The sequence below is a fragment of the Scyliorhinus torazame genome, chromosome 2 (genome assembly GCF_047496885.1).
Source record: "Scyliorhinus torazame isolate Kashiwa2021f chromosome 2, sScyTor2.1, whole genome shotgun sequence".
Taxonomy (NCBI): domain Eukaryota; kingdom Metazoa; phylum Chordata; class Chondrichthyes; order Carcharhiniformes; family Scyliorhinidae; genus Scyliorhinus; species Scyliorhinus torazame.
Window position 1 is genome coordinate 74,125,022 of NC_092708.1, and position 20,440 is coordinate 74,145,461.

Here is a 20,440-nt window from a genome sequence, read left to right on the forward strand (position 1 = left end):
GATAGCAGCAATCTTAACATGATTGAATTTTACATTCAGTTTGAGAAGTGAAGAATGCATCCAAGGGGAGTACTTTAAACTTAAAATAAGGGCAATTGTGCATGAAAGTGAATTGGTAAGTGTGCTTAAGAGGTAGACCAATTTAGTGGCAGGCATTTAAAGGGATATTTTGGAATCCACAGAATAGACACATCCCAATGAGAAAGAAAATTCCAAAGGGAGGACCCATTATCCATGGTCAACTAAAAAGTTAAAGACAGTATTAAACTTAAAGAAAAAGTCTATATTTGCTCAAAGATGAGTGGCAGGTCAAAAGATTGGAAAGAATATAAAAGACATCAATAGAATGCCAAAAAGATTGATGAGGAGGGAAAAACTGGAGTACGAGAGAAAGATGGCTAGTAACATTGAGAGATTGTAAGAGTTTCTATAGATATTTAAATAAGAAGAGTTAACAAAATGAATGTTGATCCTAAAACAAGTGCAGCTGGGTAATTGATAATGCATTTCTCTTCACTATAGAGGACACAAGTAACATCCCAGAAATAGTTGTAAAATCAGAAAATGTAAGGGAGGGAGGAACCCGGAAAACGACAATCACCAGGGAAGTGGTATGGAACATACTGTTGGGTCGGCGGACAGACAAATCCCCTGGTCCGATTGTACTTTAACCTACTTTACCCTGACAAGTCTCCTGGTCCGACTGTACTTCACCCTGACAAGTCCCCTGATCCGATTGTACTTCACCCTGACAAGTCCCCTGGTCTGATTGTACTCCACCCTGACAAGTCCCCTGGTCTGATTGAACTTCACCCTGACAAGTCCTCTGGTCTGATTGAACTTCACCCTGACAAGTCTCCTGGTCCGACTGTACTTCACCCTGACAAGTCCCTTGATCCGATTGTACCTCACCCTGACAAGTCCCCTGGTCTGATTGAACTTCACCCTGAACTTCACCCTGACAAGTCGCCTGGTCCGATTGTACTTCACCCTGACAAGTCCCCTGGTCTGATTGAACTTCACCCTGACAAGTTCCCTGGTCCGATTGTACTTCACCCTGACAAGTCCCCTGATCCGATTGTACTTCACCCTGACAAGTCCCCTGGACTGATTGTACTTCACCCTGACAAGTCCCCTGGTCTGATTGAACTTCACCCTGACAAGTCCGCTGGTCTGATTGAACTTCACCCTGACAAGTCCCCTGGTCCGATTGTACTTCACCCTGACAAGTCCTCTGATCCGATTGTACTTCACCCTGACAAGTCCCCTGGTCCAATTGTACTTCACCCTGACAAGTCCCCTTGTCTGATTGTACTTCAACCCAAGGTATTGGCTGATGAGATAGTTGATGCATTGGTTTTGATTTTCCAAAATTGTCTAGATTCGGGGAAGTTCCATTAGATTAGATGATAGCAAATATAACTCCTTTATTCAAAAAGGGAGAGAGACAGAAAGCAAGAAAGTACAGGCCAATGAGGCTAACATCTGTCACAGGGAAAATGTTAGAAGCCATTATTAAATAAATTTGCTGCGATTTTGCACACGCATTCGCTATGAGTGCAAATGGCGACATAGATGCAAAATCGCACCAGACTTCGAAATCTAAAATCTCAGTGGCGAGATCTCATCTTCGATTCTCCCTGCCCTTCGCCGGTGATGTAACAAGGTTCCCATCCAGGGACTGAGTAACGGGATGAGGGCCATCTTCCAGGACCTGCACACGCAGCTGGAAGAGTCTATCCGCGTCCAGGAGCAGGGAGTGGTGCCGCTCATCGCAGCCACCCATCGCAGCCACCCAGGCCAACACCGCACAAGTGGCGTCCGCGGTGGAGGCAATGGTTGAAGGGGTTTTGGCCATGGGTCAGGTTCTGCAAGGCGTTGGGCTTCACGTGCACGCGTCATCCATGGCCCAGGAGCGGGCTGCCCTCTCACAGGTAGCCATGCGCCAGAGCCAACACGACATTGCCGCCGCTCTCCGGGCCCTGGCTGAGTCTCACCATGCCATGGCCCGGTCCCAGCAAGCGATGGCTCAGTCCCAGTAGTCAGTCGCGGAGAGCATAGACCGCCTGGCGCACGTGATGGATGGCGTCGCGCACTCACAGGTCGAGATCGCACAGACCTTGGCAGGAATGTGGCACTCCCTGGGCCCCGGCTCGGCAAACATTCGGACCGTGGTCGATACCGCTGCAGGCCTCCAGGACTGGCAGCGCCAGGTGTCGGGGGTGCGACGGGGCATGTCTCCGAGCGCATCTCCGTCCCACAGTGAGGCCCGGGGGCCACCGGGCTCCCCGAGGGAGGAGGAGGTTCTGGGGCCCGTCCCGGTAGCTTCACCAAGGGACGTCCCGGTACACTCGGCCTCCCCCCGTTCAGTCCCTGGCGCATCTGGTGGGGAGCGGGCAGGTCAGGGTGGCACCACGCCATCCAGCACGCCCACAGTGCAGCCTGGCCCATCGAAGCCGGGCCGCCCCAGGAAACGTGTGCTGAAGGGGAGCCATGTCGAAGGGCGTGATTCACAGCAGTCCACCTCCACTCCTGCTGTACCATCTGGGAACACACCTAGACGTAGTGGTAGGGCCCGTAAGGCAAAGTCGTTAGGCACATAAGAAGTTGGCACGGGTGCAGGGCACAGTCTAGTTGTAGTGGGTAGGGCACCTATGTTCACCACACGAATAAACGCACTGTTAAATTTGACTTGTAAGACTGTGTGCTATGTCCGGTGCCAGGGGGCTCTGGAGGGTGCCCGATTGGCGTCGTGGTATACGAGCCGTTCAAGGTCTGTTCCGGATGTGGTGACCCTTTTCTCCCCCCCCCGCCCCCCCATAATCGGACACCGTTGTCCTCGGTACACCGACGCCAGCCACCCCACACGGGCATGTGGTGAAATATCCGTCACGAAGGCTGTGACCACCGGAGTGCATGGTTCAGCTATAGCCATGAGTCAGACCTTGGCTGGCGAATCTGAGCACACAGCTCATCGCAGAACGGGCTGTCATCATTCAACATGGCACTGACCACACCCGCTTACCTAATCTTCAATGTTGTGCAATCCCCTAGTGCCGCAGTAGTAAGGTGATGTGGAATTGTTGCCGTGAACGCGGTGCGGGGGTGCGTGGGTGGGGGCGCGGGGGGTGCTGTGTGGTGCCCGTGTACAGGAGTGACGGTGCAAGTGGCAGTGTTCAGCGAATCCCACCCCCACAGTGCGTGCCCGCTGTCCCTGGCGGTGCCGTCGCGCAGCCTCCTGGGCGTAACGAGCTGCCGGGCAGTATCTGCGTCCTGCAACCCTCCCCCCCCACCCTGATGCGCCCCATCATCCTCATCCTCCTCTTCCCCATCCCTCTCGTTTGCGTTGGCTCCGGTGCCGTCGGGTCCTCCCCCCGGCTCCTCCACCAGGTCATCTCCCCTCTGCATGGCAATGTTGTGCAGCACACAGCAGACCACAACTATGCGACCGACCCTGTCGGGCCGGTACTGCAGGGCCCCTCCTGATCGGTCCAGGCAACTGAAGCGCATCTTCAGCAGCCCGAAGCACCGCTCCACCACACCCCTGGTTGCTGCATGTGCCTCGTTGTATAGGCTCTCCGCGTTGGTGTGAGGCCTCCGTATTGGCGTCAGCAGCCATGACCTCAATGGATAGCCCTTGTCGCCCAGCAACCAGCCCCTCAGCCGGGGGGAGGGGGCATCCATCGAACATTGCGGGAATGAACGACTGTGCCAGAATGTAGGCGTCATGCACACTGCCGGGGTACTTTGCACACACGTGCATGATCTTCATGTGGGGGTCGCACACCACCTGAATGTTCATGGAGTACGCGCCCTTCCTGTTCATGAACACGTCCCTGCTGTCTGCAGGCGGGCGCATGGGGACGTGCACACCATTGATGACACCCTGGACCATCGGTATCCCGGCCACCTTGGCGAATCCACGTGCCCGTGCTTCCTGCTGTGCTCGGTCCTCGGGGAATTGAATGTACCTGTCCGCGATGGCGTACAAGGCCTCGGTGACGGCCCTGATGCACCTGTGAACCGATGCCTGTGATATCCCGGAGAGGTCCCCGCTCGACGCCTGGAAGGAACCGGTCGCATAGAGGTTTAGGGCCACCGTCACCTTGACAGAGACTGGTATCGCGTGTCCTCCTCCCATTCCACGTGGTGCGAGGTGCGCCACGAGCTGGCATATATGTGCGACCGTCTCCCTGCTGAACTGCAGTCTCCGCCTGCATGTGATGTCCGGTAGGGCCTCGAACAACATTCTGTCACGGTACACCTTCGGCCTGCCTGGACGCCTGTAGCGCCCTGGCACCACCATCAGTGGATCCTCGTGCTCCACCTGCTCCTCCTGCTCCCCCCCAAGCACTTCCTCTGCATTCCTCGCCGTCTGGCGGTCAATGTTCCCCTCGGCACCCCCCTGTACATTCAGGTCCTGAGCGCCTGCGGCCTGCGTGTCGACGACGGGCCACTCCGCGGCCATCTCCTCTGCTGCACCGGCGACCGCTGCATCTGCAGCCACTGTGGGCCGTCTGACTCTATGCTGCCGGATGGCAAACTCCAGAACTGCGGCTCCAGCCACGGCAGTGAACATCGCTGTCTGGTTGGCATACATGGTGACCTGCAGGAGGGTGGTGGGGGGCAGAGAAACAACATGTTACACGGAGGTTCTTCCACACCTTGTCAGCCGGGCTGCATGGGATACCTGTGTGCCCCGGTGACCTGGTCGCGCTGCAGATACGCAGCCAGCCTAACACCTGGTCACTGTCTGCGCCCAACGGTCACTTCACACCGTACTGCTCACCAGTGTGCCACTCGCCTGTGCCCATCAGCCACACGCACCCTGCGGCCGTGTCCTCGTCACCGTCCTGCCATATCAGGGCGGCTGACATGTGACATCTGTGGATGGACGATACCATCCACACTCTCCCTCACCCCCCCTCCCACCTGCACACTCTCCCTCACCCCCCCCTCCCACCTGCACACTCTCCCGCACCCCCCTCCCACCTGCACACTCTCCCGCACACCCCCACCTGCACACTCTCCCGCACCCCCTTCCCACCTGCACACTCTCCCGCACCCCCCTCCCACCTGCACACACTCCCTCACCCCCCCCCCACCTGCACACTCTCCCGCCCCCCCCCTCCCACCTGCACACTCTCCCTCACCACCCCCCCCCCCCCCCCCACCTGCACATTCTCCCGCCCCCCCCCTCCCACCTGCACACTCTCCCGCACCCCCCCCCTTTGGCCGCAGCCTTCTCAGGGAAGCCGACCCGGTCTCCGGGCGCTGCGCTACAGTCCGCTCACCTGCTCCCTGCTGGCTGACGACTTTAAATAGCAGGTGTGAATGGCGACGGCGTGAACTGGTGTCACGCCGTCGGGACTTCGGCCCATCCAGGCCTGAGAATAGCAGGGGTGCCGGAGAATCGCCGTTTTGGGTGTCTCGGGCGATTCTCCGGCCTGCGAAACTCGACCGTGCCGTTCCCGCCGCTTAGGAGAATCGCGGGAGGGCGTCGGACCGGCGTCGCGGGAAATTTTGGCGGCCCAGGCGATTCTCCCAACCGGCGTGGGAGTGGAGAATCGCGCCCATGGTAATAGTCCGGTAATTGGCGGGAGAGCTCATACCCGAGCCACATAGGGAAAACAATAAAGTCAGTCCCATGTGCTCCGTGCAAGTTATTACACCCCTCCCCCCAACAATGTCCGCAGACCCCAAATGGAACAATGAAGACGGAGGACAAGGTGTGGAGAATGAAAAAGTTAAAAACACTGACGAAAAGCAAGACTCAAAAGAAACTGGCGGAGCCCCATTGGGTGGTGGATGATGCAGACGTGTTGGTCTTAGTACATTGGCTGGTGGTGGGACCAGAACAGCCGGAGTATAACGAGCCTGAAACACTTGCAGCTGGACCGCCGAGATAGAGGACCTTCTGAAGGCGGACGAATTACGACATCTGAGTCAGAGACCCCAGAGGTTTGTGTCTCCATTTCTGAATCAGGCGACCAGACATCAGACATTTCAGTATCATGAGAAGAAAATAATTTAGTAGGTTATACAGAGTGAGAAACTGGAGAAACCAGCAGAACCGGGCGGAGTGCTCTTGAGGAGCCATCTGAGAGGCAGGCCGGAGCGGGGTAAATTTCCCCACAGGGACCTATGGATTGGAAGACTGCCAAGCTGGAAGACGGTCAAGGTGATGCTTCATTAACTGACCTTGAACATTGATCTGGTATGAAACTGTGCCGATTTGGCGAATGACGACCCCAGGAAACCAACATGAACTTTCAACAAAGTTACGAACACTGACCGTCTGGTCAGATGCAAAACATTGTGGAGGACAACGTCTTTTCAGGCAATGTTCTTGAAGATCCTGTGTACGGGACAACTTTGCCCCTATGTTGGGTAGCAGCAAACCCAACCGAATGCGGAGTCGGCGACGGATCAACATTTCGTCTGGGGCCACCTCTGTAACTGAATGAGGTGTCATCCTAAACGAGAAGAAGAAGCATGCCGGCCTGGTATATACAATGCCCACTAATGTTTTTTGCCCCTGTGTTTCTCAGCTTGGCCGTCCCTGGGGGCTGATCTAACTCAATTGGCTAGACGACTGGTTTGTGATGCAGAGCAAGGCCAACAACTCGGGTTCAATTCATGAGGTTATTCATGATGAAGGCCGGCTTCTCAACCTTGCCCCTCGCCTGAGGTGTGGTGATCCTCAGGTTAAATCACCAACAGTCAGCTCTCCCGCTCAAAAGGAAATACAGCCGATGGTCATCTGGGACTATGGTGCCTTTACTTACTTACCATACAGATTCCACATTGTTGGAGTAATATCCTTCCTCACTATTGCATTAGCTTCCTCTTTAACCAGCAATGCAACTCCTCTGCCTTTTCCTTTTTGTCTCTGCTTCCTAAATACTGAATACCTCTGGATGTTCAGTTCCCATCCCTCGTCACCCTGTAGCCATGTCTCCGTAATCTTGATTATATCATGTCCGTTTACATCTATTTCCGCAATTTGTTCATCCACTTTATTGTGAATGCTCCGTGCATTAAGGCACAGTAAAAGACTCAGTAAAAACAACAAAAAGGTAATGAATTCTGCAAAACGTACTTCGCTTGTATGAATTGGTGTGAGAAACACAATTATTATTCTGTACAACAGAACGGACAAGAGTAAGAATATCAACATACAACTTACCAGATGTTGAAGACAAAATGTTAACAACAGCCACCTGAGTATCGGAAAGTGCCTCCTGATAAGAGAAGTTTGCCAGAAACCACTGAAAAAATAATTGCAGAATTGAAGACAACATATGTTACTTACAATTTATTTTTGCTGCATTAATATTCAACTTGTTCAGCACCTTATCAATATCCCTGGTCTAAAATTATAGATTTGTTAATAGAGGCAGTTATTTGCAAAGATATGGGGCCTGATTGTCATTGTTAGATTGGGAACCCCGTCTATAGGCCAATCGTGGGAAATTGTGGGCTCGTTCACCTCTGCAGTCATTTGAAAATTCGGAATATACTGTTCTCATCTGAATTGCATTTACTTTCAAACTTTTCCCAAACAATGAACTTAATCTGCACTGATATAGGTTTATGAGCAAATATTAAAATTTCTTTGAGCACACACCAGTCACAATATACTTTAGCTTTTAATGCAATTATTTCAAATGTGATGTTTAATATAATGAAGAATATATCCACACGTACTTTTCTAAAGATATCTAAAGAAAAGTAAATATATAGTTTATAAACTTCCCACCATCTTTGGATAAATTATAATTTACCACCCTTAAATACAGCAGTCATTTTAAATTGCATGGAATAGTTATAAGAAATAGTAATTTAATAAAAGGCACTAACCACAAAGCAGAAAAAAAAGCTGATTTTTGCTACTTGTGATACTGTTAACTTGCCAACAGACTTCAGCACTGCTTCATGGTCCTTTGCTGCTGGATAGGACATCCGAGACAGTTTTGCTTCAAATGCATGGTGGGCAGGAAGTTGCCGCACTTCCATAATGTTACTGAACCTAACACGTGGTTTTTTTAAAGCTATGAATAAAAAAGGTAATTTTAAACAAAATCTTCAGACAAATGGATATGACGTTTTGGCACTTTTTTTTAGAAAGCACAGATATTTAGTTTAAATTTATTTTGGCTCATATTCCTCTCCCATTTATCCTTCTCCATCTGAGCAAATACTGCAGACACATTGGCTATATACCATGACAAATTAATTGAATGAAACAGTATCAAATACAAATATCACTTGTTTAGTGTGCTTAATATGTCCCTGAAAAACAGCTGGCTAAATGAAAATATTTGCTCGGATTTTCGTCGGATTGCTCAAACTTTCTTTAGTCTCCTTGCAGCTCTGTACATTTTTGTCAGGTCTTCCCAGCCGGCTTGGTCAGTAATACGAAGCGCAGCAACCCTTGGAGAACTCCATCAGATGGCAGTAGAGTCAGGGGGAGAAAGACAGGACACACTCCCTTTTTATCCCACTATCTCCTGTATGATAAGTTTAACAGTCCAGTGTTTGATTGGTGGGCGATTAAATGACTAACAATAGGGTGGGTGGGCTGTGGGAGAGGAAGGTGAGGGGTGCAGAAGGGAATGTGGTGCGTAGGTGGGTATGTTGGAAGAGTGGGTAGTTGGGTTAGGAGGGTTAGTCAGGTCAGAGGCTCGTCAGGTCTGATTGGGGGTATGGCAGTCAGGTGGGTAGTGCGATGATTTCTACTGCAGGTGGGACGGGAAAATTTACCCCAAGGTTTTAAAGATTCCTTTGGGAACTGACTGAGAGGTTTTTTGTTATTCATTCACGGGTCGTGGGCTTCGCAGGCTGGGCCAGCATTTATTGCCCATCCCTAATTGCCCTGGATTGGCAAAGGTTGGATATTGACAGAGAGCTACTTTAGACTCTTAGAAGAAAGATTCTTGTGCATCAAAAATATCACCATTTGTGACTTTGAGGTGTTTAGTTACAAATTGAAGTCATGAGGCATTGGGCTGCAGATACTGGCAAGCTGCATAGATTTCTAGCCTGCTTTAAACTCTGACATAATCCAATTAAACAACTCTGCTGCTAAATAACTCTACTGACAACACAGTAGAAAATAGGTTTTCAGTTATTTTAAATTTAATCTGAGAAAAGGGAGGAAATACAGCATTGTGTGCTTCTCATATGTGCAACAACGAGTACCCCATTATAACAGAAAGAGAAACAGAACAGAACATTGTAGTCATCTAACATGGAAAAAAGGGGCAAAAAGGTTAAACTGACTGGGATGGGGTACAGAAAATATGACTGAAAGAGAGGGTTTTGAGGAGTGGAATTTGGCAATATTATGGACTAGGTGAGAATTCCAGAGGACAGGGACATAATGGTTCAACCAGTCAATACGAACAATGGACAGGAGGCAGAGGTGAGAAGCCTTATTTTGGAGCATTGAAGGATTTATGCAGGGAGGTAGGAAGTGGTCATGAAGGAAAGGCAGAGAGAGGAACTCTATAAATGTAAGTTGTTCTGTTGTTAAATTTCCAACAGTAACTTGTATTTATATATCTTTAAGGAAGCAAGATGTCTGAAGGCATGTCACAGGAGTCAGCAAACAGAAACTGACAGCTGAACCAAAGACAGATAATAAAATGGTGACTAGAAGTTTGGTTAAAGATGTGTTGAGGAGCACCTCAAAAAGGAGATACAAGTTCAAGAGAGAATTCCAGATGTTCGAGCCCAAATGGTTGAATACACAGCCTCCAGTGCGGTGCAAAAGAAGTGCGGGATGCGCAAGAGGCCGGAGTTGTAGAAACAGAGTCTCTGGAGGGATTGAAGGTTCCATTGTTACAGAGATAGGGAGGGATAAGGCCATGGGATGGGTGTGTGTGTGTGTGTATGGGGGGGGGGGGGGGGGGGGTGAGTTGAACAGGAAGATGAGAATTTTAAAGCTGAACTGTTGGTATAATATACTGTGATCCAATTCATGTCCACACACAGGAACGATGACACACCTTTGCCAAAGTGACCGAATATTGGTGTTGATTAACTATCTCAAGCTAAAACCTACCTGTGGTGTTGTCATTATTGGCTTTTTCATTGGCTGAATCATGAAATTTCACTGGGATGTAAAGTGGTTCGCTCTGCAAAACAAATTAGAAATAACAATTCTGGTGACAAGATAAGCTTATTATATTTCGACACTGATATTTCTCCAAATGATCTACAGATATTTGATTCGTAAAATGCTCTAGGTTTGTGAAATCTGAAATAAAAGAAAATAAATTCTGGAAATAATCAGAACACAGGATTCAATAGGATCAAGACTGATAGGATCCCAGATCCCTCTTCTGCAGTCTCTCTCCATTTAAATAACATTCTGCTCCTCTATTCTTTCTGCCAAAGTTAAATATTTCACACATTATATGCCATCTGCCAAAATTTTCCCCACACTTAACCACCTAAATTCCTTTTTGTAGACTGTCCTCTTGACAACTTACTTTCCTACCTATCTTTGGATCATTAGCAAATATAGCTAGCATACATCTGGCCCCTTCATCCAGGTCATTTATATAGAGGGTCCAGCCCTGATCCCTATGTAGGCACTCCATTAGTTAGTTACCTTAAAATGACTATTTATCCCTACTCTCTGCTTCCTGTTAACTATACAATCGTCTACCTATACTAGTATGTTACTGTCTCCACCATGAGCTCTTATTTTGTGAAATACCCTTTGACATGGCACCTTACTGAATTCCTTTTGGAAATCCAAGTACACCATATCTAGAAGTTCACATTTATCCATTTTTTTTGTCACTTCCTCAAAGAACTCTAATAAATTAGTCAAACATGATTTCCCTTTTATAAAACCAAGTTAACACTGCCCGATTGTATTACAATTTTCTAAAAGTCCTTATCAGCTCATGAAAATGTTAAGTCTATTGCTTCCTGCTTTTTGTTTCCCTTCTGTTTTGAATAGAGGAGTCACAAATGTGATTTTCTAATGTGCTGGGATCTTTCCAGAATCTAGGAGATTTTGGAAGATCAAAACCAATGCCTCGATGATCTCTGCAGCCACTTATTTTACGATCATAGAATGAAGGCCATGAAGTCCAGGGGATTTGCCAGCTTTTAGTTCTAATAGTTTTCCCAGTACCTTTTTCCTAGTAACTGTACAAAATACTGCAGATGCTGGAGATCTGAAAGCAAAACAAAGTATTGGAAAAACTCAGTAGTTCTGGCGGCATCTCGGGAGACAGAAACAGAGTTCACATTTCATGTCCAATATGACTCTTCTGCAGAACCCAGTAGGGATATCTTGACCTCAAACACATGTTCCATCCCACTTATGTCACATGCTGGAACTCCAATGCACTACTGCACCATCCATATTACCTTCATCAATATATTTTTAATATTGAATCTCAAATGAAATCAGAGCCTCTATTTTAGTTTGGGGCAGATTTCTGGAGCTGTAAAAAAAAAAAACAATAAACCTCTGTGGCTGTTACAGAGAGAAAAAGCCATTTGAACCACTAAATCTCATTACTATCCAGGAATCATCTTCCATTTGAGGTCAGTCAGAATTTTATGAAAACTGAGTGGATTGGATTGGATTTGTTTATTGTCATGTGTACCGAGGTACAATGAAAAGTATTTTTCTGCGAGCAGCTCAACAGATCATTAAGCACACGGGAAGAAAAGGGGAATAAAATAAAATATATAATAGGGCAACACAAGGTATACAATGTAACTACATAACACCGGCATCAGATGAAGCATACAGGGTGTTGTGTTAATGAGGTCAGTCCATAAGAGGGTCATTTAGGAGTCTGGTAACAGTGGGGGAAGAAACTGTTTTTGAGTCTGTTCATGCGTGTTCTCAGACTTCTGTATCTCCTGCCCGATGGAAGAAGTTGGAAGAGTGAGTAAGCCGGGTGGGAGGGGTCTTTGATTATGCTGCCCGCTTTCCCCATTGCAGCGGGAGGTGTAAATAGAGTCAATGGATGGGAGGCAGGTTCATGTGATGAACTGGGCGGTGTTCACAACTCTCTGAAGTTTCTTGCGGTCCTGGGCCGAGCAGTTGCCATACCAGACTGTGATGCAGCCAGATAGGATGCTTTACATAGAATTTACAGTGCAGAAGGAGGCCATTCGGCCCATCGAGTCTGCACCGGCTCTTGGAAAGAGCACCCTACCCAAGGTCAACACCTCCACCCTATCCCCACAACCCAGTAACCCCACCCAACACTAAGGGTAATTTTGGACACCAAGGGCAATTTAGCATGGCCAATCCACCTAACCCGCACATCTTTGGACTGTGGGAGGAAACCGGAGCACCCGGAGGAAACCCACGCACACACGGGGAGGATGTGCAGACTCCGCACAGACAGTGACCCAAGCCGGAATCGAAACTGGGACCCTGGAGCTGTGAAGCAATTGTGCTATCCACAATGCTACCGTGCTCTATATCTATCTATGTAGCGAATGCTCATATAGCCCTAAAAAATTATAGGATTTTCACACCATATCGCCACGAACTCCAATTATACTAGAGGCATCTATAACATATTATGGCATCTTATTCTCGGGTATAAGACCCGTCTATCCCTTTGCAGATGCAGGTCAATGGGCGGGATATACCGACCTCTTCGCACCCGACTTGGATACGCGACGAGGCAGTTGAATCGCTCGAGAGGCCTCTCGCAAGATTCCTCACGCTTGAAATGCCTCGGGAGAGCTGGATCACGCCCAGTGAGATCCAGATATGCGTATTTAAATGAGCCATTAGGCTCAGTTAATTAGGCGCTCACCAGATTCTCTCATGGCCCGTGATTCACCAGCCGTGCCTGCGCGATCTCGCCAGGGAACTGTTTAGTACTGGTCCAGTACTGTTTAGTACTGCAGGTGCAGAGAAACACCCCACTAAACAGGCCCAATAGCAGACTCTTTTTTCCCCACTCAATCGCGCCCAACAATTCTTTAACCCCAAAATAATGGAAACAAAAACAGAAAAGAAATTGCAAAGACATTAGTTCGAAGAGGATATTTTATATATCACCACAAGATGCAACAAATTCCCCAAATCCAGCACGGTGCAGAGTGATCATTATTCCACACATTTATACGGAGAAATATTCATACAGTTGGTTCAGATTATAATCATCGTGGTCTGCATCTCCCAACACACCGACAATGGCAGGATAAAAAGATACTGGCAAGAGCAGAGGATCTCAGGATAACTGGGTACAAGGATATCGCCATGAGCACATGGCCCTTTGGTACATGCCCCTCACCATAAGACAAAAAAAGGAAAAAGCTGCACAGTTGAAACCTCATTCGGTCTCCCAAGGAACATGCCAAACAAGGGGAACAACAGGATACATGCCGCCCTCACCATAAGACATGGCTCGGAATAGTACGCTTGGGGTGGCAGTGGTGCAGTGGTTAGCACTGCTGCCTCACAGCGCTGAGGACCTAGGTTCGACCCCGGCCCTGGGTTATTGTATATAGGAACCAGTAAACCAAGGATACCATGCCAAGACTCACTACACAAAGCCCTCACTTCTCCCCAGCCACATCAGAAGCACTGCTCTGGTCCCGTTGATACCAGGAGATCTACATCATTCTCCACCGAGGAAACCCCACCAACGAGAGGAAGAATCGATAAGATACCCACCAACTGGGCATCTCAGGAGGGGTACGATCCTTGCCTCCTCAACACAATAAGGGAAACCCCCTGAGACATAATATACCAAATATACCAAATCAGACTCTTTATCAGAGCCCTTCTTGCCAAAGTAAGGAAAAGAAACCCAAAAAAAGAGAACACCAGGATTAGCCAAGAACACCAGACAAGGTCTAGTACCATGCACCATCTCAAAAAGGATACTAGGGGCATATCAGCATAACTCACAAGAAACTGGACATTGCCTCCCCAGGGGAGCCCAGGCCTCAAAGGAGGGCAATGTGGAAGTCTCTATACAAGACCACTTGGAGGAGGCCACCCAGCCTACCCTCCAATCGAAGAAATACTCCAAAAATGTTGATTCACAGCACTCGCACTCAGGCCCTGTAGCACACAGGTTACTACCTCCCCAGTGGAACCCTATCTTGAGATGGAGAGCAGACCTGGAGCACCCAAAAGGGGACATCTCAGGGAAGGGTAACCTACTCACTCACCCAACATTCCCTCCACCCGACCCAGGTAAGCACAGTTACCACTGCCCTAATCCTCCACCCGACCCAGGTAAGCACAGTTACCACTGCCCTAATCCTCCACCCGACCCAGGTAAGCACAGTTACCACTGCCCTAATCCTCCACCCGAACCAGGTAAACACCCTAACCTACTCAATCAAGAAACCACTACTACCCATGCAGCCAAGTAAATATTGAAGTCAAACCCAAGAAAGATTAGTCAATCAAGAATTAACCGACCACACCCTGGTGTGCTCCATTACATATTTTTGAAGAATAAAGGAATACAGGGTTATGGTGTTCGGGTGGGAAAGTGGAGCTGAGTCCACAAAAGATCAGCCATGATCTCATTGAATGGCGGAGCAGGTTCGAAGGGCTAGATGGCCTACTCCTGCTCCTAGTTCTTATATTTCCCTCCCGCCAATAACACCAAGATGCCAACCACAAAGAAGAATCATGAGGAACCCAGTCCTCTCTAGGATATATGACTGTCTACACCTTCATAGGGGACGAGCAAGGATTCCATAATCCCAAAATAATAAAAAAACACAAGAAAACCACGGCACTGAGTTTTAACTGGGGCTTTCCACACGACCGTACTAATCACCTCCACACCAAACTATTTACCCGTCACCCTGCTGTGGCGCTACTCATCTTCTCTATAAACAAAGTGAAGGGTACCTAAAATGTACTCCCTCCTTGTAAACGCAAAGATTACAGCACATTAAAAAAAACTAGGTGAATGCTGCACATCCGTCATGTTACATTACCAACTCAGTATTGTAGCCACCTAAAATGGCTGATTCCCGATTAATTTGGCCAAAACCCGATTTAAAATGGTTAACCGAAAAGGCTGATGGGAAAAGCAGCCAACAGGACACAAACGGACAGCTGCAGACAGAATAGCATATTCAGCCCTGGGGAAGTCGGCCCAATCGATACCTACGACTATTAGCAGCACATCAACACACATATCTGCAGTTTAATCAGCTATCCCCGGGAACAATTGCAACATATTCGCAATTGAATGCCGGACCAGACCTCTCGGCGCCAGCAGTGGCCGAAACAAAGACAGGTGAACGACCACCCCCCGATCGAGGAATCGCCCCATTATCGGAGCATATCGAACCCAGTGATTGGGAACAAGTCCAATCACTTGGGACTCAGGGTCAAGGGCCGCCCCAAGAGGCGGGAAGCCCCTGGGCCCTATAAATTGAGGAGCCAAGTTCAGATCTCTCTCCCTCTCCCTTCTTCTCCTGCTCGCAACCTTCGCAAGAACATCGACCAGAAACAGTAAGTCTGACTCCAGCGATCGCTACCCGATAGAGATTCCTAGCCATCGACCCGTATCAACCTTTTGAATCCCGCAGGCCAGATCCAATTCGATAAACCATTTGTTTCCCTGACCTGGTGGGCCATCCCCAAAAGTTAAGTATTGGCCAGTAGTGATAGGTTTTGATATAGATAGTAGGAGTATTGTGTAAGTATTTATTGCTGTACATAATAAAAGACCGTTGATTTCAATCTTACTAAGCGGTGTGCTGAATTATTAATCATAACTCAAGCTTGAACCACGTGGCGGTATCAGAAAGATACCTGGCGACTCGTGAGCAAAGGTGACATAATCAGAGCTAATAAAACTAAGGCTAAAAAGAGCAACAGTATTTCACCATATAACAGGATAACAGGCGACAACCGCCTCTATGCACATGTATTGTACACCCTAGTCAGGATAAAAGGCAGTAACACAAAATCATTGGCATAATCACAAGGGGATAAAGTTCAGGATTATTGATTAACTGCATGGTAATATCACCGTCCACAGAGCTGGGAAAAACCAAAGCCATGACAGGATCGTTGAGCAGCATTTGTGATCCCTCCAAAGTTTCATCAAAGCCCATGCACCACCACCATGTTGTGTCCTGAATTCCAGCTAGTGAGAAACATAGACCCCAGCAGAAGGCGATGATCTGTTGCGTACAGCCGCCTCAAACCTTCTTGATAAATACAGAGACAAGACAACGCAAGGCCAGTGGTTGGGGTCTCGGACTGACCCTAGGCCTCGAAGACCAGATAAAATCAGGGTCTAGAAAACAACAAGTTTTAGTTTTGAGGCCAAGTCATTACCTATCAATATGTTTCATCGTATTTATAGCACAGAAACAGGCCATTTGGCCCTCTCCTGCCATTCTTCATCTAATCAAATTACAATATCCTTTGATTCCTTTCTCCTGGGTGTGATTAACCAGCTTCCCTTTTAATGCATCTATGCGATTTGTCTCAATCGTTCCATGTGATAGTGAATTTTACATTCTTATCACTCACTGCATAAAAAAAGTTCCAAGAATATTCTGCTGGATTTAATAGTGAGTGTTTTACATTTATGACCCCTAATTCTGGTCTCACACACAAATGGAAATCTCTTCCCTACATCTATCCTATCAAACCCTTTCATAATCTTAAAGATGAAGTAAAAGATTAAGTATCATTCGAGCACCTTTTCTGATTTGGAATTCTGCTCATCTAGAAATGAGCCACACTGTTTTGTTTGATTTTTTAACAGCCCAATTAACCTGATATACTACTTTTAATGATTGTTGTATTTATATACTCGGGTCCCTCTGTGTGCATGTACACAATGAAAACATTCTGCTGCAAATTTCTCAACTTTTCCCATATTAAGAAGTGGGATCAATCAGCAAACTGGGTGAAAGTTGTATCCAAAATTGTGCTGGTTCTCAGAAATGAAGATATGGTTCAAGTTTCGACTCAAAATGACTTGCATCATCACAAAAATAAATATCTTACATAAACCAGTACAGTCAGGTAGGGTAAAAGGATGCAATTTTGTTGTTCCTTTTACATTAAAAAAAATCACTGAAGTTCACTGCAAAGTTCGGCAGTTTCCATAAGAGACCATAAGACACAGGAGCAGAATTAGGCCACTCGGCTCATCGAGTCTGCTCTGCCATTCAATCATGGCTAATATTTTTCTTATCCCCATTCTCCTGCCTTCTCCCCATAACCCCTGATCCCCTTATTGATCAAAAACCTATCTATCTCGGTCTTAAAGACACTCAGTGATTTGGCCTCCACAGCCTTCTGCAGTAAAGAGTTCCACAGATTTACCACCCTCTGGCTGAAGAAATTCCTCCTCATCTCTGTTTTAAAGGATCGTCCCTTCAGTCTGAGATGGTGTCCTCTGCTTCTAGTTTCTCCTACAAGTGGAAACATCCTCTTCGCGCCAACTCTATCCAGGCCTTGCCGTATCCTGTAATTTTCAATAAGATCCCCCCTCATCCTTCTAAATTCCAACGAGTACAGACCCAGAGTCCTCAACCGTTCCTCATACAACAAGCTGTTCATTCCAGGGATCACTCTTGTGAACCTCCTCTGGACCCTTTTCAAGGCAAGCACATCATTCCTTAAATACGGGGCCCAAAACTGCTCACAATACTCCAAATGGGACCTGGCCAGAGCCTTATATAGCTTCAGAAGTACATCCCTGGTCTTGTATTCTAGCCCTCTCGACATGAATGCTAACATTGCATTTGGCTTCCGAACTGCTGATTGAAGCTGCACGTTAACCTTAAGAGAATCGTGAACAAGGACTCCCAAGTCCCTTTTCGGACAGTAAGCTACTCGGGCTCAAAAATAGAAAGCCCAATGAATTGTTAAAAGTGTGCTCATATCGGGCAGCACGGTGGCCTAGTGGTTAGCACAGCTGCCTCACGGCACTGAGGTCACAGCTTCGATCCCGGCTCTGGGTCACTGTCCGTGTGGAGTTTGCACATTCTCCCAGTGTCTGTGTAGGTTTCGCCCCCACAACCCAAAAATATGCAGAGTAAGTGGATTCGCCATGCTAAATTGCCCCCTAATTGGAAAAAATAATTGGGTAATCTAAATTTATAAAAAAATAAATGAATAAAGTGTGCTCATATGTTTCTATAGTACTAACAACTAAAGACAATTTTTTTATTCATTCAATGGATATGGGTTTCATTTATTGCCCATTCCAAACTGCTTTTGAGATGGTGGTGGTGAGCTGCCTTCTTGAACTGCTGCAATCCATGTGGTGGTTGATACACCCAGAGGGAGTTACAGGATTTTGGCCCAGCAACAGTGAAGGAACGGCGATATATTTAGTGACCAAACTCTCATTTGAATTAAAACTTCGATATGTGAATTAATAGTATTCATGGAAGGTAACTTATAACACTGAATACTCACCAAGGAATCATTTACACTATTGTCTGTAGTGCAAGTTGCAAGATAGCTTTCAGCATCTGCAAACTTAAAAAAAGATTTAAAAAGTTAGTAAGTATGCACCAGGAAACAGAAAACCACATTAATAAAATTGTCCTCAATTGCTACTAATTTTAGTTGATTAATCACACCTTCCTGTTTAAGCATTCTTTTGCTGAAAGCCACAAGTTATACAAACTTATATTAAACTTAGATGTGCACATCTGCACTAAAATAAATCTGTCATGACGATACACTGAAGATATATGATTTCATTTTGTAAAGAAATGGTAAGTCAAAGTTTTTGAAATGTATGTTTTCTTTTATATTCCCAACTTAGGCCTACTTACCAATGCAACACGTCTTCCATTGGTACACTGTTCCCGCCAGGGTTTCCAAACAAGGAATCCAATGAGGTAAAGCACAAACATCGATGTTTTGGCGAATGTACTGAAGAAAGGTTTCTCATACTTTTTAAATATATACTGAAAAGAAAAAAGTTTTAAAACTTACAAATGCAAGTAGGTTTTTTTGATTGGACGTCATTTTAAGGTTTTATCTGTTATCAAACGCTCCCCAAAAAACACATTGCATAAAAATGCTGAATGTTTAAAACAACAAAATACACCCTGTACACTCAACAATCTGTCACCACTTCTGTCAAATTAATTTGCAAGCAGAACAATACCAATTGCAATCAATTTTACCACAAATATTTTTTGATGCTCTGCTTTTAAGTACCATAAAATAAATCGAAAATCATTTAGCCTTTATATGCTGACAAATTAAAACATACTTGTATTTGGAAAAATAGTGGTTATGAGATATGAGAGTTTTTTTTAATATAAATTTAGAGTATCCAATTATCTTTTTCCAATGAAGGGGCAATTTAGTGTGGCCAATCCACATAACCTGCACATCTTTGGGTTGTAGGGGTGAAACCCACGCAGACACGGGGAGAATGTGCAAACTCAACACAGACAGTGACCCAGAGCCGGGATTCAAACCAGGGTCCTCAGCGCCAAAGGCAGCAGTGCTACCAACTGTGCCACGTGCTGCCCCTCTAAGTGTGAAGCATGGGAAAAATAAACAACTTCTTCACTTCTGTAACACATGTATTCAAGATTCTCTTTGATTTGCTGTGAGAATAAACGGTTGAGGACTCTGGCTCTGTACTATTTGGAGTTTAGAAGGACGGGGGCGAGGGGGCATCTGATTGAAACTTACAACCTTGACCTCCCTCCAGGTGTCCCATCTCCTGCAGGAAGCAGCCAACCACTGTCAGGCACCCACAGGGAGGAAGTATGAATGTGAGCTGGACACCCTGGGAGGCTCCACTCGGGACGCTGGCATGCAGCTGCTCAGTGTCCCCTCTGCCTGTGCAAACGGAGGAGGATAATTCTGCTCCCGGCAGGAGACCCTGATGAAGCAGAAGCCCTCCAGAGCACAGGCCACCACAATCTGCCAAGGACATTACAGGTATCAGGACATAGCAGTCACAAAGCTTACCATCCTGCTGCAGATGTCAGGGCTGCACCAAGACATAGTGGTAGGTTTAAGTAAGTTACAAAGTTTTGATGCCACCTCAGAGTTGATTGTAAATATGTATGTTTGGATGTGTGAATGTTATAGGCAGACTTAAGCGTTCTGGTTTGAATCTTTGTAATCCTCTTATCCTGAGGTGCAGCCTTCCTCATGCTGAGAATATCCCCTTTCAAGACTAACATTCATGTAATGCAGGGAAACTTGTTACTGGACTTCCGGTGGTGGCCATGCGTGAGTGATCGCACACAGGGCGGCTCCTGCTTGAAGGCGTAGAAAAGAGCTCTTTTTATCCAAAATTGGATGCAACTTCGACAGAAAAGTGAAGCTGAAGATCGGGGGAAGAGTTCCCCCTGGCAGTGGTATGTCTGCTGGTTACCAAACCCAGCAGAAAATGAAAGACCTGGCCAAGGAGAGACCTGTGGTCCAGCAGTCAGTGGAAGGATGGCAGAGGGG

The 20,440-nt window shown here is 47.0% G+C and overlaps 1 protein-coding gene across 8 annotated transcripts in view; it reads right to left on the minus strand.

Moving 5' to 3' along the window:
* LOC140388542 (solute carrier family 35 member F5-like) overlaps nucleotides 1-20,440 on the minus strand; it is a 191,310-nt gene that overhangs the window by 126,598 nt on the left and 44,272 nt on the right. For all 8 annotated transcript variants that reach the window (XM_072472938.1, XM_072472980.1, XM_072472957.1 and 5 more), the window contains 5 exons: nucleotides 18,793-18,927; nucleotides 18,428-18,490; nucleotides 10,070-10,142; nucleotides 7,864-8,054; nucleotides 7,190-7,271 (listed from right to left, as the gene is read on the minus strand). In XM_072472938.1, the coding sequence (XP_072329039.1) occupies nucleotides 7,190-7,271; nucleotides 7,864-8,054; nucleotides 10,070-10,142; nucleotides 18,428-18,490; nucleotides 18,793-18,927 (544 nt within the window). The remainder of the gene's footprint in view (nucleotides 1-7,189; nucleotides 7,272-7,863; nucleotides 8,055-10,069; nucleotides 10,143-18,427; nucleotides 18,491-18,792; nucleotides 18,928-20,440) is intronic.